The following is a 22,038-nucleotide window of genomic DNA, read 5'->3' as shown; positions in this document are numbered from 1 at the left end:
TCCATCTTGGTTTCTTTTGATGCCACTTTTCTATCTATTGAATACAACACCGCTTGATATTAGCAATGTCATGCACAGTACAGCCTGTTCATTTATGTTGAAACTCGTCCGGAAAATCTTCACAACTTGGAAATACATGATGGTCTTGCTAAATTTCAGCACTACACTTTGCTCATCGACTAAGTGTTCACTAGGCGACCTTTTCAATCGTATCAGCCAGCTGACTCTTTCATACAATTCTTTAATTGTACATATCTCAAATGTAACAAGTGCATCATCAAACTCTACAAATTTCCAGAAACAAAATATCCCAAATATTAACTAAATGTTGAAAAAATGAGAAGTTTAATAGATTTGGAGTAGAAAAAGTCCATTATTCTGAGTAACGGATTCACTAAAAAAAAAGGTAAAATTACATTGATTTGGAGGGATCTGGAAAAAAATCTGTTATTCCAAGAAATCTGTTGTCCCTTGATCTGTTAAAACAGGATTCTACTGTATATGCAAATGATAACTATAGGATGCAAAGAAACTTCAGAAGAAGCTTCAAAATAATGACATTATTATTACCTAAAATATTTAAATTTTATAAGTTTGTTAAATAAAACTTACGAGGCGATGCATAAGTATTTGGAAAATCTTTTAGCAATTTGCTTCTAGCAATATCTGACATTGGTCCAAATAATATCACAGGTCTTATGAAACCAGCTATTAAAAAGTTAAAATAAGATTAATTTTAAGTTTAATATGTTTTTAATTAAATTTTAAAGTAAAATTTATTATTAACATTCATATACTGTACTTACGATGTTTTAGTACAACTCTTACATAAGGAGGAAATTTGGTGGAACAATCAGCTGCAAAATATGTTATGAATTACAAAAATTTTTCTCAAATCTAAATTAATTTTATTTTTATTTTCTGGATTATCTTATAGAATCTTATAACATGATTCAGAGAGCAATTAGGAAGTATAAAAATTTCATACTAATAATATCGTTAACTTGAAACAAATTAAGCCAACCATTGATTTACACGGTGAAATGATTCTACAAGTATTTTGTGTAAATTAAAATTCTGTAAATTGACACTAATATTTACATAGGATATATGGATCCGTAGAAATATATGGAAAATGAATATTTTCCATATAGATAAAAATAAGTCCCATATTTCCCATACATTGCAATTTTGTATAGATAACTCAGGGAATAGCTGTGTTTAGAGTTACTTTGAAAGTAATTGCAGATTATGTAATTCTGCAGGTTATCTTCCAATTTTGACATTTCCAAATTCATTCCACTGTCTAAATTTACCAAGAGTGTCTTAGTGTCTTATAAAATATGAAAATTCCTTTGCAGACATGTTCGTCTGCCATTTGTGATTTTCCTGTGTTTAGTTTACTCTCATTCATTTTCTGTGCATTAATTCATACTTTAGTTAATATTATTAGATATGTGAGAATCTGAATTTAAGATTCATTTATTTTTCTAAATTATAAAACTCGATGTAATATTTTATCACAAAAATTATACACTTTTCCACTTTTTGAGGGAAATTAAGGAAGGGTAAGGAAATACAGTTTCCTTTTCCAACCATTTACTTCCTTAGAGAATTCACATCATTTCTGATGACTAAACTTCGAGCTAACCCAACTCATTGTCATATGACAAGAAATCTAACTCCTCATTGGAGATAAATTTGAGTATAAAAGAGTTTAACATGTCAGACTCCACGTGGATTAACCATGTTGAGTTATATTCGTCAATACTTATAATTTTGTGCCTGGTCTCTTCTTGCTCCCTGACTTCTGCCTAACATATTAATCAACGTATAATTTTTACAAGTCAAGAATGAAATCTTTATAGAGGTATATTATATTTATATTATTGTAAACTCTCTCTCGGCATAAATTATTTGATAGTATATTTAGATAGATTAATAATCTCTATGTTGTGTTTATTATATCTAGTTTGTATTCTTAATTTGATTAGTATATTAAATATATTTATATTTGTTAAAATGGAAGTTAATTCTTATTTAGTGTAAGATCGAACCTCCTATCTATGAATCTACAACCCTCCTTTTCTTTTTGAAACTTTTATAAATTATTTATATTGTGAGTTAGGACAAATAAATAACTATCCTAACTGGTGTCGGGAATCCTAACGTCGCAAAGATCTAATGGTCTAAGTGACAACTCTATACAAAACCATCTATTGACATAGTGAGCGAGTCTTACCGACTTGTTGCCAATAAGATTTCAATAAACCATCAAACCTGGCATCTCACAGATATTTCTATTTCTACTTATTTCTTGAAAGCTTGAGTAAGTTTCTGGTTATTCCCCCCTTTATATTTCAACTTTCAGAGAACTATTTAGAAGCTATTTTGTTTAAAAGCTGGATGTTGATTTTGTCCTATTTTAGTTTTGTGTAGCAAAGCATATGCGATAAATAAAAATGAGTGACTGACTCTAAATCATGTCAACAGATGTTCATAACATCTGTTAAGTTTTTTTTATTTAATTTTAGCATTTACTATTATCATTATTATAATGTTATAGTCTGTCTATGAAAAGAATCAATTTGAGTGCAACATCACGATGTCACTTCAGTTAAACCAATCAGCACATTCCATAATGATGTGAGCACTTTTCACGTAATATGTCAGGAAATATGTGAATTTTATTTTTTTTATCATTACATGGCAGAATGATTTTTCCATTAATTATGTTAATATTTTATAGTATTCATTAACTATAAAGAATCATGCTTTTAACTAGCACTATACTGAACTTCCTCATATTTCGATACCAGAACATGAAGCTTCCATAATACTGTTTTTAACGGCAATGACATGTTTAACAAATAAGGAAGAAATCAGAAGTAACTTGCCACAACTAAGTGATCAGTGGCTGATGCTCATTGGTTAATACCAAAGTTGATTCTTTCCATAGACAGACTATAGTGGTTTTTCATACTCAGTTAACAATAATGTCTAGTGCTATGTTAGACCAAGATCAAGGCATAACTAGAAAAACTGATGATATATGCTGTTCATATATGATATCAGTATTTAAGAATTGCCATTAAGAAACTGTGTTCAGTATAGCTGTTTTCTGTAATATAATGTATGTGCTGTTGTGAAAGTCTAATGTTTCTAGACTTTTGGATAGTGTAAGTGATATGACACTTGTACTGTGTAAGAGAACTGTATACTCAAAACTGGAAAAGATGACTCTAGTTATGTTCAGTTAGTTTTTCTACTCAAATTGTCAGAACATCAAATATTGTTGATCTGAAGATGGTATTGAAAATCCCAAAAAACACTTAATCCAAATAAATATCTTGAATCCTTTAACCATTTTTGAGTTTCTTTTCTTATGTTTATACAATAAGGGTCTTATCAATTCTCCACAGACTTTATTTCATGGACAAGTTCCGAGTATATACTGATTTTGCCAGTCTACTAGTTTGTATTTTGTATGTTATGGGTGTTTGGTACTGCTATGTCTGTGATATAGTGATTTTGTTTTGTTTGTCAATGAATGTGATGTCTGGTTTATAATAATGGTTTGTTTTGTCTGTAATTATAGTATGGTCATAGTATGTTTTGTGTATGTTGTTTTCTATGATTGCCTGAAGTATGTATTTGTATTGTGTGCTAGGTGTGTAGTAGTTTCTATTTGTGTAAAGCTTTCAATGTATTATGCTTACTTACACTGTTATTTGGTTATGTAAATCTATTTGTACTAAAATCTTGCAGCTCAATGCAATGTGTTGTATTGTCTTGTGCACTTCCTACAAGACATGCAATTTCCTTGATGATGTGGCATTTCCAACAAGTGTTGTCTGTATTATGTTTTAGGATATGTTTCCTACAGGTTTTTTTTATATTTATGACCTAGTCTTGTAAGGCAATCATAAACCCTTCCTTCTCTCCAAAAAGACGCCCATGGCAATCAGAAGTTTGTCAATGTGATTTTCCCAACTAGAGTGCCCATTGTGAATTTCCTTTCAAGTGCAAAACTGAATTATTTTATCTGTGTCTCTTGCATTCTGTGTTGGGTTTATTGATGTGCTGTTTTTGTCCACAAAAGCTACAGCTTTGTATATTTCTCACAGTGTCTGTATTGGTTTACAGTGAAGATTTACAATATATTTGAGGCCTCATCCTCCCATTTTGTGAGGAATGGTCAGCCTCTTTATGGACAACTTAGGGTGGGGTTTGTTGTGTTTCCTTTGGAGTTGTTATAATTCTGTGTGCATCCAATCTATAACTTCAAATGAATATGTCAGTATTGGAATGACATATGTGTTGATAGCTAAATGCAAAACATATTTAAAGCAATGTTGTTAGTATTGAATTATATATTTTTGTTAGTCTTTGTTTTATTTGTACTTGTTTTATAAGTTTGCTGTTTGGAAACCTAAATATCTATAAACTTTGCCCATGGATTCAATGATGTCTCCATTTCCAAGTACAAAATCATCTTTCTTCAGGATTCCTGTTTTTACATGAAGTGTTCTGTATTTGTCTAGGCCAAAGTTCATTTTAATGCCAATGGAGTATGTATAACTTCTAATGGTGACTTAGCCATGCTAATTATTATTTACTTATATCATTAAATTTTATATATAGTTTTTAAATGCTACCATTAGAGTAATTGTAGATTGGTGAATATTTATTATAGTGATTAATAAATGCATAAAATTATATTTTAATTCTTTTCATACCAAATACTAATTCCTCCCAGTGATCTCTACTAAGTGATTTAGATCTACGAGCATTACGACGTTTAAAAAAACTTCCTCTGCTTTCTGTAGAAGGATCCCTCCTATGTTGAGATTGTTGACTTTTTGCTATTTCCTCTGCCCTTAAATATTATAAAAAGAGAGAGTTAAAGTTTAATATGTAAATAATATTCAGGATTTCTGTTACAGATGCAAAGATCACTATATTTAAAAGTATGTATACAAATCAAATATCATTATCATATGGAAAATGTGATTAGATTCCCAATTATCTCCTTTGCCATTAGAATATATTTTAAACACCTTACATAAATATTTAATGTCAACATTAAAGTTGACCAATAATAATAATAACTAACTGAATAATATTATATATTATTCAGTTAGTTGTTCTTGACTGCTTCTTCAGCCAAATCTTGGTATTTCACATAATTTCATGACTCTTTCCATATCCATGATGCAATTTATAATAATTCTTTATCAATAATAATAAAAAATTTATTAAAAATAATCACTAGTAAGGCAAAATAAAAAGTAAGAAAAGTCAAAATAATAAGGAGATCATTTATAATAAAGTAGAAGTTTGTTAATCTGGCACCTGATAACCTGGAATGTCCAGTATGTAATTCCTGAAAAGTAGCCAATAATCCAGTTATACTAGTATTTTGCAAATTGGAATTTGTTTGGATATGTGGTGTGCAAAAATCCTGGAAGGAAATCAAGACAAAGATGGGTAGCACAGCTAAACATGTTGCTACATGCCAAGAGGTTAATTGTGGGATCAAGATATGATTTAAAAAAAAAAAAAAGAGTCATTTTGTTACAGCTCTTTGCTTGTGTCAAGTGCTGTAGTATGTGTAAATTAGAAGAATTAAGCAATGTGCACTGGTATAAAATGTAGGCTACAGCAATGTCTACAATCTTCAGATTGCATATAACTTATTAAATTTTGGGAAAATACAAAAATGCCCAGTAATATGTCATTTTTAATAATCATCACCACAGGTGATGAATTAAGAAACTTCTACTATAATATACATCTTTGAAAATATGCAAATGGCACTTTAAGTTAATCAACTACCCAGATACTATGGCATTCAAGTATCATGGATTAAACTGTGTAAAGCATTTTACTTTTTGAGATTTCAAATTTTTCTGCTAGAAAACTGAACGTTCTCCTTTGACTGCTTCATTATGTTTATTTATGAGACATGTTTCTACTAGGGTTTCTCATTTCCTGGTCTTTTGCTTGTCCCGGGATAAAAGAGAACTGTTTCCGGGATCCCAGGAAATCCTGGGATAGAATTAATTATTTTTAAGATATACAAAATATTTTAAATTCAAATGATATAATTATTTTTCATTTTTTAAAGTAATTTAATACATTCTGCAACCTCCAAAATCATATTAATAATGCTGTGTAAGATATATATTAGAAATTACTTTTGAATTACATAGAAATTTTCACAAATAGAAAAAATTTATGAAAGTTTGCTGGAAACTACATACAACAATAACAACAATAAAAATGCTTTGAATTGGGTTGAAAATTTAAAAAAAAATGAACTTAAAAGGTAATTTCGTGATTTAATACATTTCCACTTCACGCCAACCTTTAATATAATTATAACACTTACGTGTTGTGGCATTACAGGAGCAGAGTCTTGGAGAATGAACTCGTCCGCTAGCACTTTCAGTAGTGTAAAACTACTGTCTTCAGGAGGTCTATTGAATACAATATTTTAAGCTTTTCGAACAGTATTCCGACAGTTTCCGACGAAACCGTCGGTATATACCGTTCGAAAAACTTAAAATATTGTATTCGATAGACCTCCTGAAGACAGTAGTTTTACACTACTGAAAGTGCTAGCGGACGAGTTCATTCTCCAAGACTCTGCTCCTGTAACACCACAACATGTTCGTGATTTAAATAAAACATAATACAAAATATTATTGTAAATTTTTATAATAAGATTTTAAAAAGCAAAGATGGTGAATACTCCCATCACTCAATCTGATTCTTATTTTAGTAATGAAAAATCCTGCTACCAAGAATGTTCTTTCCAATTCAATTGATATGAGTGAAATTGTGTTTAATGCATTTAAGAGAAAACAGATGTTATGTGTTTTTTCACCCATAGCCTGGAAGATTTCTAGTTCACTTACGAGATTGGAGTACTTCTTTTGCTCTCTAGTATTTTTGATTTGTCTGCCTAGGCTGCTTTAATAGTGGCATCAAGCTTATAGCCAAATAATTTGGCAGTTCGTTTGTCTTTAATAATCAGGTTTATGAAGAAAAACTTCATACTTGCAGACTTCGTACTCATTTGTATCCTGGCCCAATTTGCCCAACCAGGCGTTACGCAGTTATTCAAGCTACTGGGCATGGCTAAAAATTAAGACAGCATAAGCATAATTATTACAGATATTACAGATTCTGACAAGTAAAGAATTTTTAGAGTCCTGCCACAAATAAGCTACATGTTGATTATTGACCATTTGTGACATGCCATCAGTGGCGTGCCGTCATTGGAAGCGATGGAAGCGCCGCTTCCACTTTCCAATGACCTTCCCTTGTATTTTATAAAATATAAATTTTCATATTTTAACGTACTTTGAATTAATTAAAATTAATATTTTATTATAACTGCATTATGTATCTTTTACAAATTTCTATACTACATGTGAAAAAAAATGATAAGATTGCTATTGTATATTCGAATAATTCAGTGGCGGAAGGAATGTCGAAACCGGGTCAGTTTCTAATCAGCCAGATTATATAGGCATTAGCACATGCGGTTTACAGTGCACCAACCTCACCCAGTTTAGCTGGTAGAAGCGACACACGCGTAAAGAGTCCGACTTTATATCCCGGAGCGGTTGTGGGCTGTTAGCCACCTGCCTGTCAACTTCCAAGCAGCCAGATTATAGGCATTGGCGCATGCGCTTTACAGAGCACCAACGTCACGGTTTAGCTGGTAGAAGCAACATACGCATAAAGCAATTTTATATCCCGGAGCGGTTCTGGGCCGTTAGCCGCCTGCTAGATATTCAGCCACCCTCGCCCGATTATGTGAATCATGAGCAGACTAGATCAACGGCGGGCAACCCCTGGCCTGCGGGGTTCCCCAGCTACGGCTCGCGAAAAGTTTCTATCCGGCCCACGAGATCTTTAATAGATTATTAAATTGGATTTTTCCAATTCTTTGTAATTTTCGAAAACGTTAAGAGAAATAAATGTAGTAATTAACTTTTTATTTATTTATTTCATATTTGCAGACTAAAAAAATTACAAGTCACAAGAAGGCGTCAATTGACTACTACGGCCCGCGGGAAAAACGTAAAATTTATTCTGGCCCATGTTATAAAAACGGTTGCCCACCCTAGACTAGATTTATAACTTAACCCAACCGATAGAAGTTTACTGGCATGTTTTTATGATAGTTCTGTATAGTTGACAGGAGTTTTAAAAAAAAATCTATTAAAATATTTGATATATTTATTCTGCATTTATTCTGCTCTCCCATCTTATATTACTTACGGATTTCAATGTTAAACCGGTGATATTACGATTTAGTACGTCCCATCTATAAGGGGATGCAGAAAAAATGTGTACAATTCTAGTACAGTGTTAAAAATTAACTGTTACTTTGGCAGCATCATTTACAGCCAAATTTAATGAATGAGACGTACAACGGTACAAAAAAAAGCTCTAGAATTTAATTTCCTTAAATTTATGATTTATATATCCATTGTCATAAAAATTTGTCTTTCCACTGTTTTCCCAAGACTACAGATATTCAGGTACAAAGTAACCGGTTTCAACTTACTTCTATTTAAGAAGTAGTTAAATAATTAAGCAATTAGGGAATTAGAAACATAAATAAAACCCTGATGAAAGAGCCGAAATTTTACTTAAACAGAAGTTTAACCGAACCAATCTCTTGCCAAGTACAGTGGGGTCTGATCTCTTCGTAATATTAGATGTAATAAAGACAGAAATTTTTCCAGTTCAATGAGAGTGGCCGAAAAGTTGTAAATTTTGGAAATTTCCGTGAACACTCGGTCCTAAAACGAATTAGTTAGAAACGAACGATGGACAATCTGTTAAGTTTAACATATTTAGATTTTTACAGCTATGGTGAGAAACATTTAAAATCTACAACAACCCTGTCGCCTCCTTTGATATATACTAGTGATGCGACAAAAGAGGCATTTGACATTGACCGGTATCGGCACCCTCGGGATTTGGCACGCACACACCTACCTGGACCGTCTCTGATTTCATTCATTAGCCACTCGTAGGGAGCTATTTCACTAACTTGTAAGTGGATTGTTTTAAGATTTAAAAAGTAAAGAATATTTTGTTATTTTTATGTACGTTTCTTCACAAAGTTATATTTAATTATAAGTTTCTTTAAAAGTATATTCATACAATTGAAGAATTTTTTTTACTAAGCATGTATATTCATCACACATTTTGTTTTACTAAGTAAGTTTTTTTTTATAATTTTAATTTTAGCCCTTATATCGTGGCTAGTGATTCAAAAATTTATTTTAAAAAAGTTTTGGTTTGAGACCATATAATGAAAAAGAAAACATTATTAAAAGAGAAAGACCAATGCCTAAATTAAATATAAATACGTCGACAAAAAAATTTCGACATTTTGACGATAAAATTTATGACGAATGACGATTCTTTCGTAAAATTGAAGCAATTTGGAAATCAAAGCGGAATAGAATTTAACTTTGGTAGACAATATAAAATAAATATTGAAAATTATAACAAGATAATTACGATTAATAGATATATCTAAATTAATAGAAGTAATATGTTTTTTTCTCAAAGCAAGAATTGGCATTTAGAGGGCATAGGGAATTTATTGAATCTAATAACGGAGGTAATTTATATTGAACTTTCTTATTTATTAAGTACGTCAGATAATCTATTAAAAATACATTTAAAGAAGTATACGGTTTTTACTGGCTTATCGAACAAACGAATACGAACGGGTCCTGACGCGCAATTAATTGATTGCCCCTGTAAGTCGGCTTCTTACAGAAACAGAGCTTCCCTATCATCAAATGTCATGGCACGCCACTGCATGCCATAACGAGGAAAAATTTAAAAAACTAATAAGTAGATTTAAAATTAATAAATACAGATGTATTCTGACAGTTTATGAGTTAATTATACTTTCTATTGGCAAAATTTCCACAACCTTAACATAAAATAAGAAAAAAGTGAATTTTTAAGAAATTTGCAGGATATTCCGGGATGAGAAGAATTTCCCAGGATATTTCCCAGGTTAAAAAAACAACCAGGATCCCAGGATCCCATTTGAGAAATCCTAGTTTTTACTCAACTAACATTTCATATTAGTGAGTGACTACATGAGGCTAATGAAGAAGCTTTTTTTATATAAGATAAAACATAGTAGAAATTTGCATTATGTTGTAAAATAAATATTTGCAACATAATAATAAGATTTTAAATTCAAACATTACAATCAACGTTACTGTATTAAAAAAATCTTTTATCTCTGAAGATGTTATCAATAGTCATGTCTGAGATAAAAATCTTTGTAGAAATGACATAGGATTACAAAAATATTTTTTCAAGTTTAGTTATTATTAGCTTTAAAACAACATACCTGCTCTGATTAGGAATGATGCCTTTTTGTATTTGTTGATTATTTCTTCCCAAACGGTATACAACCCATGAACCTGAATTCCCATTGTATAAGGTATCTATAACATGAAAAACTTCTCCAACATGAAAATTTAATTCCCCTTTTGAAGTTCCTTCATACTTAAAGTGAGTTCTAAAAATATAATAAAAAACAAATTAAATTATCAGTGATAATACAAAATAATAGTGTACTGTAAATTATTTAGTTTGTAAGATTAATAGGTCTTATATATCACATTAACAATAAATATTACACATTAACGAATTTAGACAAATTTTTCAGAAATTTCAATAACACAAACTGAACACACATGCACATACACATTACATTGAACATTTTGATCACTGTAAATAAAATTTTAGGAATCTCAGATTAAGTCCAGTAGGAAACAAATACCAATTTTCAAACTTTTTCATCCTATCCAGAAGACCTTCATCAGGAACATCAGAATGAAATGGAATGCTTGATGAATCATGGAACAAGAAATTTAATTCAGTTCAAATACAAATTTAATAAGAAATGCTTACTGGAACTAAATCCGAAATTAAATCTATTTCACACCTTTAATGTGTCCAGCATACTGTTAAATTTTCATAAAAACGTTTTCGATCACTTTTAGAGATCTTCATCAGTTACAGATTACAAAGAACGAACAAAAATTCGAGTTTAAAAAGATCAAATGTTTCGGTGAAAAATGTAACTCCGTTCATAATGACGTCACCACTAACGTGAAAAATTAAACAACCCAAATAATTCTAGTCCCCGTGTATAAATTACCCAACAGTAAAAAAGCAAAATAAGATAGGAATGAAGAGAAGCGGCTAGTGCGTAGATGTAAAATTATGTCATATCCGTTTTATGGAAAGACTTCCAGGCGGTTGCTAAGCTGTTAGTGGTGACGTCATTATGAATGGAGTTACGTTTTTCACCGAAACATTCGATCTTTTTAAATTCGAATTTTTGTTCGTTCTTTGTAATCTGTAACTGATGAAGATCTCTAAAAGTGATCGAAAACGTTTTTATGAAAATTTAACAGTATGCTGGACACATTAATGGTGTGAAATAGATTTAATTACAAATTTAAACTGATTGCATCACGCATAGTATAATAAATGTAGTGAATGAATAAGCACCCTACAAGGTATTATCAAAGCAGGCTTGCCATGTCTTAGAGATTGTCCTTTCATCTTTGTTGCTAATGTAGTTGACTCCTCCTCATCTAATCATCATTACACTTACTATGCATGATGCAATCAGTTTAAATTTGTATTCAAACTGAATTAATTTTTCATGATTCATTGAGCATTCCATTTCATTCTAATGTTCCTGAAGAAGGATTTTGGGCAGGCCAAAAACTTTTCAAAAGTGTTATTTGGTTCCTGCTGGACTTAATCTGAGGTTTGTGGATTCCATAATTTTATAGTGGTTTCATCCAGCTCAGAAATTGAGGAATTCTTACTGAATCACTGTAAATGTAAGTATATATAGTGTAAGTATAATTATGGTGATAAAATTTTTCATTTTATAATTATAATTAGATAAAATGTTCACAATTTTATTTGTTTATCTGTTTATAGATTTTTTTTATTCCTTTATCACTGTTATTTTGCTGGCAAGATGACACAATAAACAACTGGTCTTCAAAGAGGAATCTAAGTTTGAACTGGATCTAAATCTTTGTGATTTTTTACAATTAGTAAAAATCAGGAAATTGTTTCTTAGCTCCTCCCATTCTACTAGCACTATTGCAGATTAGGCACATAAATAATGGGTGCACTTAAGACAAATAGTCCATACTATGTTAATCCTTTGCAACAACAAAATAAATCAATCATTATTAACTGACTTTTTCATAAATTCTAGATGTATTCCTTTCATTTATTACTCATTGTGTTATTCAATTTGATGTGTGTTCTATACTTGTATAGTAGTTTAACAGATTGAGAATAAAATAATCAATTGAAAATTTTCTCTTCTTGAGGAGAAATAAATAGAGAGATACTTATGTTGTCTGAGATCAAATAATATTTTGCCATTAAGTTTAAGAATGTTTTCCCTCTAGTATCCTCTATTAAATTGTGCTAAACACTTGATTTAATATTTGTATTGCATTCCATCAGCAAGAGTAAGCAGTAGATAGAGCTAAGAAAGAATGATCTAGAGGTAAAAATCATTAATACTATTATTATGTAATGGCTACTAAGTTGACTTTGAAACTGAATGGTAGATTGGAATTCTCTTACATTATCTCAATCTTAATATCCTTAGAGTGGCCATGCAGGAGAAAAAGAGATTCAACAGGCAAACTGAATTTAGATATTAATGTGGAATATCCTTAGTCCATGATTATAAATAAAATTCAGTGCTGTATTACTTTGGGTATTACAGTTCAGGTTCAGTTTGTTTTACAATGTTACTTTTGATATGTATTAGAAGAAATCATTTTGAATAAAAAACATTATGACCACAATCATCAGTTGTCCTATTAGTAGTTAGTTTTTTTTAGAGTGTATCTGAATTGGGACATTTACCAAATTTGTAAGATTCTGAACAGTGATTATACTTCTGAGATTGATCACACTGTGAGTCATACGTCCAATCAACAACACTTGTACTGCAACAAAGGTCAGGAATATAATCATCCATAAGAACTGATTACCAGTGAAATAATAATCTTTTTCTTTTTAGATATATAAGAGTAAATTGGATGTGTAGGGAGTTAGAGAAAGTAATATGTCTCCTAATCTTCTGATGTTTTCTTCTCTTCAGATATAAGGAGACACAGGCATTCTCTGCTGTGGTTGTTGATAGAAAAACTTGAAAAGAACTAATGATATGATATTGTAGCCTAAGTGCATATTAAGTACATATTTTATCTTATGTGCACTGTTAATATTAAATATACTAAAAAAAGAGTATATTTAGAACATTTACTAGTGTATTTAGTCATAAGTACTACATTAGAAAATATTGGATTGATCAAAAAGTCTATTTGTATTTTAGACAAAATAATACTCAAATTGTAAAAATTAAAAAAAAAAAAACTTTATTAAATATCTTTAAGTAGTTTTATACATTGCCATATGTTATTGAATTGCAAACTATTTCTGGAGAGATTGAAATAATCTGAAGAGACAAGATCTGGAGAATACAACGATGCCACAATACATCCTATCCAAATTCCAATAATTTTTTCAGATTTTTATGCTGGAAAGTCACTTTCTTCTTGCTAATGCTGATTGCTTTCTTTGATGCTACCTTCAGATTATCAAGTTGAGAGCAGTACTTCTCTGTATTAATAATATGATTTTGAGAAAGTAGTTCACAGTAGTTAATGCCCTTCTAATCCCACCTTATGCCAGTATACCAAGAACTGTATTTTGCTTTATTACTTTTTATAGATTTTTAAGGATAATTTCATTTATTGTAAATTTTACAATTGTACTAATTTCTTTTTTCTCCCTTGTAACAAACAAAATGTTCACTACAATATTTAAATTAAAAAGAGTTAAATTTCCAATGAACCACAGAGCAATGCTGGTGGGAGCACAAGTTTCTAAAAGAGCCACCCATGCTAATAAGATCTATGGGAGTAATGAAGCAGTAAGTAATAAAAAAGACCCAAAATGAGTGCTGCTAAACAGCATCTTTTTTCCATCTTTGAAGCAGCTGATTTATAAATATTTGGCTTTTAGTGTGTAAGCACACCCACTTTTGTGGAGGAAAAAATTGGTTGTGACATATTATTGCTTGGATGCCACTCAAGTAAACAAAGTTTGTGCTCGTGTTAAGCAGACATACATTCCAAAAATCTAGCAAAATGGTGCCTCAATAGTCTCTCTCATAGTCATTAATGGTGAATACAGCACTATTCCAAGTATGGATACTGTATTATAATGACAATCATCATCTCAATCAAAGTACAATGAATAATACAAACCAACCCAACCAAAGTACTTCAGCAGCAATCCAGTCAATGATTACGAAGGTCAGAAAACCTAACTTATGCATGAAGTGGACTCAAGAAATAAATGAATTTATCATCTATACTTACTGCATTATCAAAAAACTCTAAAACAAACATGAATGCATACAGAGAATAACTACATGACAAATTCACACAAAAATAACCATATCTCAGTGATATGAAACAAAGGATTGTCAATCTGAAAAGAATAATTATATACAGAAACATTATTACACAATATTTAAATACATCAAACAAGTTGCAGAGCAAGTACCTGTACATCCAACACACTAAAACACTAGATCAAATTGAAGATTAGATATTCATGGATAGTTTTCCAATGAAAACATATGTAGAATAACACTAACCAATAAAAGCATAACATAAAATTACAATCAGTGACACTATAAACACAACATTAATTAACACACAAATTTATATGAAAAAACAATCACTAAATATATACAGATTTAGATGCTGCAGGAGTCATAAATACCTAAAATACATACATTAAAACAAGTAGGGTAAATGTTACATTATCTAAATACACATTCTGGTGCAGTCATTATAGTTATATAGCATTGTAGACAGACAAATAATTAGACAACAATTAGACAGGCTGAAACAATACACTAAAAACAACTTAACACCAAAATAAATAAGAGTTAAAAAATATTCAAAAAAAGAAAAGACACACAAAATATGTAAAACAAATATGTAGCTAAATCACAAAGACTTAAATGCTATAAAATCTGGGTCTTTAAAGACTTAATGAATTATTCACAATTTATACTGAAAAATCTATCAATTTATCACACTATCTTGACTTACAATTTGAACAAGATCAAAACAAAAACTTTGTAGTACATCAAGAGAAATATAATAAGAAATTGAGTGAATTTAGATTTGGTAATACTAAAGAATCTTGGACACCTCTCTATCCAAATTATCTGAAAAGAATGATGTATGCTCAGATGATAAGCAGTTTATTATATTTGTCATCTAATTCTCAACCAGATATTGCAGTCACAACATCCCTCTCATCACGAAAGATAAAGCATCCTTCTGAAGCAGACTGGATCTAAGTCAAGCATATATTTAAGTATATTAAACAACCTGAAGGTAATTTGCTACTAGAGGTAGACATTAGGCACCATCTCTTACCTAAATTAATAATTATAGTTATTAAATTAGCATATTATAGCCTGAATATTTAAAGCAATTGTTTGGCTATGTATCTACATATGTTTAGGTATCTAAAGAACACAAAGACTTTCAGATTCAGCCTAAGTGATCCTACAGATAATTGTCACCTCATCAGTTATGCAGATGCTAATGGGGAGGTGGAAAGCCAAATGACTGGAAATCTAATACAGGATATGTCTTTAAATATCTGGGAGGAACCATGAGTTTAGTCAACAGAGAACAAAATAACATGCTTTCCTTTACCAAGGCAGAGTATATTGCTTTATGAAATGTTATCATGAAGCTATCTGGATGAAAAATCTATTTCAGGAACTCCATGAACCAATTTGATTATCTTTATGCAGATTAATTTTTCTAAGTTGTATCCGGTTATCTGAAAGCAATAAATTAAAATAATGCACTAAACATTGCATGTGATCTGCATTGAAATAATATAATAGAACTTGGGAATTGTCCTACAGAGGACATTATTTCAAATGCATTAATGAAACCATTAAAGGTACTAAAATTCCATGTGTCCAAGAAATGGGTCATTGAGCATTGTTAACAGTTTTTATTTTGGCAATGATTTAGAATTGTCAGCCCAAGTTTATTATTAGTTGCAAATTGTGAAGTTTCATTCAGCAGAGGTAATTTTTCACTTCTATCCAGTAGGTTGTGAGCTAATAATGGAAGGCTTTTTTCTTCTTGGTCTGTGAAATAGTGTGTAATGCACATACATCTTGTTATAGATTTTTATTAACAAATAAGGAATGAGAATACTAGTTAGTCTGCATGGTAACTGACTGAACAAACAAGCCAATGGTTTTCCAAATCAGAAAAGATTTGGAAAAGATTTGTTCCTTTGGAACAAAGAAAACAATGAACTCTACAAATAAAGCTTATATTGCAATAACATACAGAATGCAAAGAGAATGAACTGTGTCAATACTCATACTACAAACTTGTATAAGAATATATGTACATAAATCTTTATTTATTAATATTTCCACAAACAAATCTTTTGTTGGCTGCACTTTTGTCCAATAGGAGAATGCCATACTAATCTTTCAAAAATTGTTTAAATGGAAGTAACACTGAAGGAACCATTCCATTCCAAGAACTTTTTCTGAGAGCAATCTCCATTCTGTTTTCTCCAATTTAATTTTTGCTCAATTTAATGCTTATCAATTTATTTAATGAATTTTCTTGATTAATAAATAAGTTGTGTGTTTCTAAGAAGAGCATCAATTATTCCATCCATAACAGTATAATAAATACTGAACTATATTATAAACTAGCATAATTTAAAAAATAGATATTACAGTACCTTATATAAAAAGAATCACTCTTCTGGTTAGCTGTTACATCTTCATATTCTAAAAAATAAATAATTATAAACACTTATATTTATTACATACATAAATATATATACATTACAAGATAATTTAAACAAGTATTTTCTGGTAAACTTTTTCATTTAAAAAAAGTAAAAAAATAAGATGCTAAAATATTTTAATTTTGACAATTAAATCAATATCATGCTTTTAGTGCCAAAGATTATTTATTTAAAAACCGTTTTTGATTCTACTTGTTTAAACATACAAATTTTAGATTACATGAATTTATTTATCAGAATCTGTTATAACATTTTATAAATTTTTGAATTTTAATGACATTTTCAAATTCTATTAAAATACAAAAATTCCAAATATAACAGTTTTTATTTTTGGATGACAGACAGAATAATCTTTGAACATAAAAGAATGAATTTGAAGAAAATTCCAGAACATTTAGAACATTAGACTTTCAATACAAATCTTCAGTAAAGGCCTGTAACTGGCTAGTAAATGAGATCAAAAACGTTTGCATTTTATAATTCGATATGTGATGTAGCTGCTGGAAATGTGTACAAGATTAAAGTAAGTTAAGGTCTTTGGATACTCAAATTGATGCACTGATTTGAGTATCCAAAAGAACATTGTCAAGAAATGTAAGGGATAATTTCAACACAGTTTATATGCAGCTGTCTATGTAAATTTGGTTATAGATTGCTATTAGAATATGTTGGCTGAGGAGAGACTATTTCCAAAATGCATACCAACTAAAAACACCTTTTAAAAAATATCAGGAATATACAAAAATCCTTGTTTTTGTTTTCCTCTTCTGTCGTTTCAACATACCAGTGACAATTCAAACAATTTTTATATATGGAGACAATCTTTTATTGAAGGCTCTGCCTCTGCACTAAAATGCAAATTGGAAACAGTGTCCTCTGGTAATTTTTGCCAATATCACAATATAATACATTTAAGTAAAAGTATTTGTGATAATTTTATATTTTTTTAAATGTAAATACCATTGGCTAAGTTTTAATTTTTAAAACAAACCTTAATAAAAGTGATGTACTGAATTCACAGCTCATCTATATTCTTAAAACAATGTAATAAAGCTAGCCTTAAAAAAACTATTATTACATTTATATTTATAGTTTAATGTAGACAAGAAGCACACTATAATATTTAAAATTAAAATAATTAACAAATTTAAAATTAGGAAATCTCATAACAATAAAGTCCAGAAATTTTTAATATTTGGCAAAATTATTATGCTTAATAATTGCTTCAATTAAAAAAAACAATATATTTTCATTATTTTAGTTTCATTAATTAAAGTAATTGTCTTATTAATATTGTTTATTTCAAATTTATTTGTTGATTAACTTTTTTGATAAGACTATGTTTTGTTTGTAAAATCGTACTGCTGTTTTTGTTACCAGCTTAGAGGTATGAAGGAGTACATGTCAGGAGTTGCAATTTGGCACAGAGTATTAGGTGCCCAAATCATTTGTGCATAAAAATATCCAGACATGTATGTAGTCAGGGGACCGAGAACCGAATCAAAATAATGTGGCTGTACGCCATATATTTTTGTACATATGTATTATAGATTTAATTAGTTTAATAATTTTCTCTCTTTCTTAACCCTTCTTTCTAACTTCCTTTGTTCATTGTTCTGGCTTCTGGGAACAGGGGCTTCCCACTCCCCACCCACCAGGGGGCCGTGTGGGACAAAGACTTCGAGTTGAGGACGAGTCAAATCTCGGTCACAAAGGGTCACTTTTTCTCTAGCCGGACACGAAGAAGCACGGACGAAAACAGCGAGCTCGTGAGACGGAATTCCACGAGGGCCGAATGGAGAGCCATGAGGTGAGGATCCGGACTGTAGAATCAGAGACACCGAAAAGAAATTATAGTAGAAGATATTTAAAACATTGATGAACCCAGAGACACGCAGAATAAAGCACCAGCCGGCATCGGAGTTCAGCGAGAACAAGGGTACCCCACTATCCTATCAATTCTTCTCATTTCCATATCTCTATACTTTTCTATCCTTAGGTTTAAGTTAGTTAAAGATCGCGTGGGTTTCATTAGTATTGTCGGGCAAGTAGTTGCCAAGAAGGTAAGCTACTTGGGTTATTGTTACCATTGGACAGTAAGAGAAATTGGACCGAGGGAATCCAAAAGAACTCATCTGTATAGATTTGTTTATTGCGAAATTAAATTTGTTTTAATTGAATTCACGTGTCTGTGTATTCCTATCGCACTTCACACTTCACAATAAAATACAAAATTGCAACTCTCTTCTACAAATAGGCAAAACAGTCACCTCACCCCATCGAAGTCAGGTGGGGAGAGTACCACCCACAGTCATTCTAAGAAGTGAATTCTGACCATAGGACTGAACACATAGTATCTTCTATGTTAAATAAAATTTGTAATCTAATTTTGTAAATTTGGGAGTGCTTCAAATATGACGTTAAAACAGTTTTATGTCATTACAAGTGGGTTTTTTTAACATTATCTAGTATAGTAAAATCGTGAGACCGATAAAAATTTGATGTGTAGGGCAGAGGGCGCCATCGCATGACCTTCACCCTTTGACCTCAGTTTGCTCCTAAACTCTAATGAGGAGAGACAACTTTTTACTTCATTTAGTTAACCTTTCGATTCGACAGCCATGCCGATCTTGGATTTATATTATATCTCGACACTATTGTAAATATTGCATAGCCGATACAAATTAAGTAAATTATCAGTTTCTCAGTTAATTTTTACTGGCAGAGCAAAAGTCGCAGAACACGTGATCGAGGTCAACGTGGACATCACGGACAAGGTAGGACGTGCCACATACAGATTTTAGCCACGCCACTAAAGTTGTTATATCAAGGTTGTCGTTATATTATATTATCGGGTTAAACTGTATATTGTTTGTGCAAAATGAAAAAATAATTTCAGACAATACAATAGCCACGATTATTTTTTCAAAAATAGGAAATTTTTGTTATGCATCGGCAAAAATTCAACCCAGCCGACACGCAACGAAAGAAATTTCAACATTGGATAGGGTATACCTGGATAGGTTAATTTCACCGAAAATGCATCGTGGCTGGCAAAGTTTGAACGATTGCGCTCAAAACCAGCGATACCAAAGGAGATTGGAGAATGAGAACAAGACCCGCTTGAGCGTCAAAGTGATTCCGCTTCGTAGTAAGTCTCCGAGACATAGTCTTGACCCAAATACGGCTCTGCCGTTTTACTTGTTAAGTATAAAAATAATCCAATAAAAACAAAGAAAGAAGCAAATGAAAATTGAGTTTAATTGAGACAATTCAGTTTATTTTATAAACTTGAGGAAGGTTTATAAAATAAACCAAAAATGTTTGTTCCTTAAGTCCTTTTGCTGGAAAAGTATGAAAGGTTTTCATTTTATGAGTTATCTCTTCCAGTTTTATTTTTGGATTTTAATTATAAGGCAGTTACAATAATAATAAACAAAGAAAGTAATAAAGAAATTAACCATGAAAAAATACGTGAAACATGAAATTAATTTATAAATTAACTAATATCAGTAATAAATAGAATTTTGAATTATTTGAGTTCTCAAATGGATATTCAGTTACTTTTAAATTTGTATTTCTTATATCTTTTTTATTGTAAAATTTGAAAAATTTAATATTAACTATTTATAATATAATATTTTTAAAAATTACCTTCTTTGCAATATTGCACTATAAGATTAATGTCATCATGAATACTAAGCAAAAGATGTACAGCTTCTTCCCTAGTAACACCTCTCATATCTACATCATTTACCTATTAAAAAAAAATTTAATTATAATTATAACAATTCACTATTGATTATATTAAAATAGAATATACTCTTGAAAAATAAGGTTCTGCTTAAATTTAGAAATCAAAATTTATTGGCTCTAGTTTCAGATGAAATACAAATCAGTTATAGAAATATATAAAATATAGAATAGAAAGAAAACAAAATTTGACTTTTTTTATAGAGGGAATTATGGGTAAAAAGGTATTTAAAATAAAAGCAATAGGAGGGAAAAGAGAACAAAAGGAGGAAATAAGAACATGAAGAAATGTAGAATGGAAATACTGTAGAGAGTCGTTAATCTGAACCCCGGAAATCCGAATGATTTTCAGTCGGACTGTGTCATGCTGAATCGAACGTTTTTGATACTAGATTTACTTCTAAAGTATAATTTTCATGTTTTTATATTCTTCAATATATTTATTTTGTTTGTACAAAATAAAGAAATAATTTTTAACGATACAATAGCCTCGATTATTATTATAAAAATTTTCGTTAGGCTTAAAATAGACAAAAATTCAACACGAAGAGACACGCAATGGAGAAAAATTTGAACATCGGACAGGTTAATATATTTTTTTGTACATAATCGGTAATCCGAACAAATCACTAATCTGAACAACCCCAGTCCTCAATTGATTCAGATTAACGACTCTCTACTGTATAGATAAACAAAATTAGTCAGTAAATAAAGAATTTTAAAAATTTGTACATAAGTTAATAATTTTTTAATAGCCATACTATTTTATACAGGAAAATAAGGTGTAAATTAGAAAACACCACAATAATTATGTTTAGCTCTGTCTTTTAGATGTTTTATGTTGGTATTATTGTTGTACAGTAGAGAGTTGTTAATCCGAATCAATTGGGGTCTGGGGTTGTTCAGATTAGTGATTTGTTCGGATTACCGATTATGTACAAAAAAATATATTAACCTGTCCGATGTTCAAATTTTTCTCCGTTGCGTGACGCTTCGTGTTGAATTTTCGTTGATTTTAAGCCTAACAAAAATTTTTATAATAATAATCGAGGCTATTGTATCATTAAAAATTATTTCTTTATTTTGTACAAACAAAATAAATATATTGAAGAATATAAAAACATAAAAATTATACTTTAGAAGTAAATATAGTATCAAAAACGTTCGATTCAGCATGACACAGTTCGACTGAAAATCGTTCGGATAACCGGCGATTCGGATTACCGGGGTTTGGATTAATTAATGACTCTCTACTGTATTAATATTGGATAGTAGAGAAAATGT

General features: G+C 30.4%; 1 protein-coding gene across 4 annotated transcripts in view; it reads right to left on the bottom strand.

The window, feature by feature from the left end:
- The window catches only part of LOC136978711 (tight junction protein ZO-1-like), a 156,310-nt gene that overhangs the window by 56,872 nt on the left and 77,400 nt on the right, over positions 1-22,038 (bottom strand). For all 4 annotated transcript variants that reach the window (XM_067274483.1, XM_067274484.1, XM_067274486.1 and 1 more), the window contains 6 exons: positions 20,656-20,758; positions 16,933-16,981; positions 10,412-10,582; positions 4,740-4,879; positions 807-857; positions 613-708 (listed from right to left, as the gene is read on the bottom strand). In XM_067274483.1, coding sequence (XP_067130584.1) covers positions 613-708; positions 807-857; positions 4,740-4,879; positions 10,412-10,582; positions 16,933-16,981; positions 20,656-20,758 — 610 coding nt within the window. The remainder of the gene's footprint in view (positions 1-612; positions 709-806; positions 858-4,739; positions 4,880-10,411; positions 10,583-16,932; positions 16,982-20,655; positions 20,759-22,038) is intronic.

Source organism: Centruroides vittatus, unplaced genomic scaffold, assembly GCF_030686945.1.
Source record: "Centruroides vittatus isolate TY-2023 unplaced genomic scaffold, ASM3068694v2 contig_549, whole genome shotgun sequence".
Taxonomy (NCBI): domain Eukaryota; kingdom Metazoa; phylum Arthropoda; class Arachnida; order Scorpiones; family Buthidae; genus Centruroides; species Centruroides vittatus.
The sequence above is the reverse complement of the archived record's forward strand: the minus strand, read 5'-3'. Positions and strand labels throughout refer to the sequence as shown.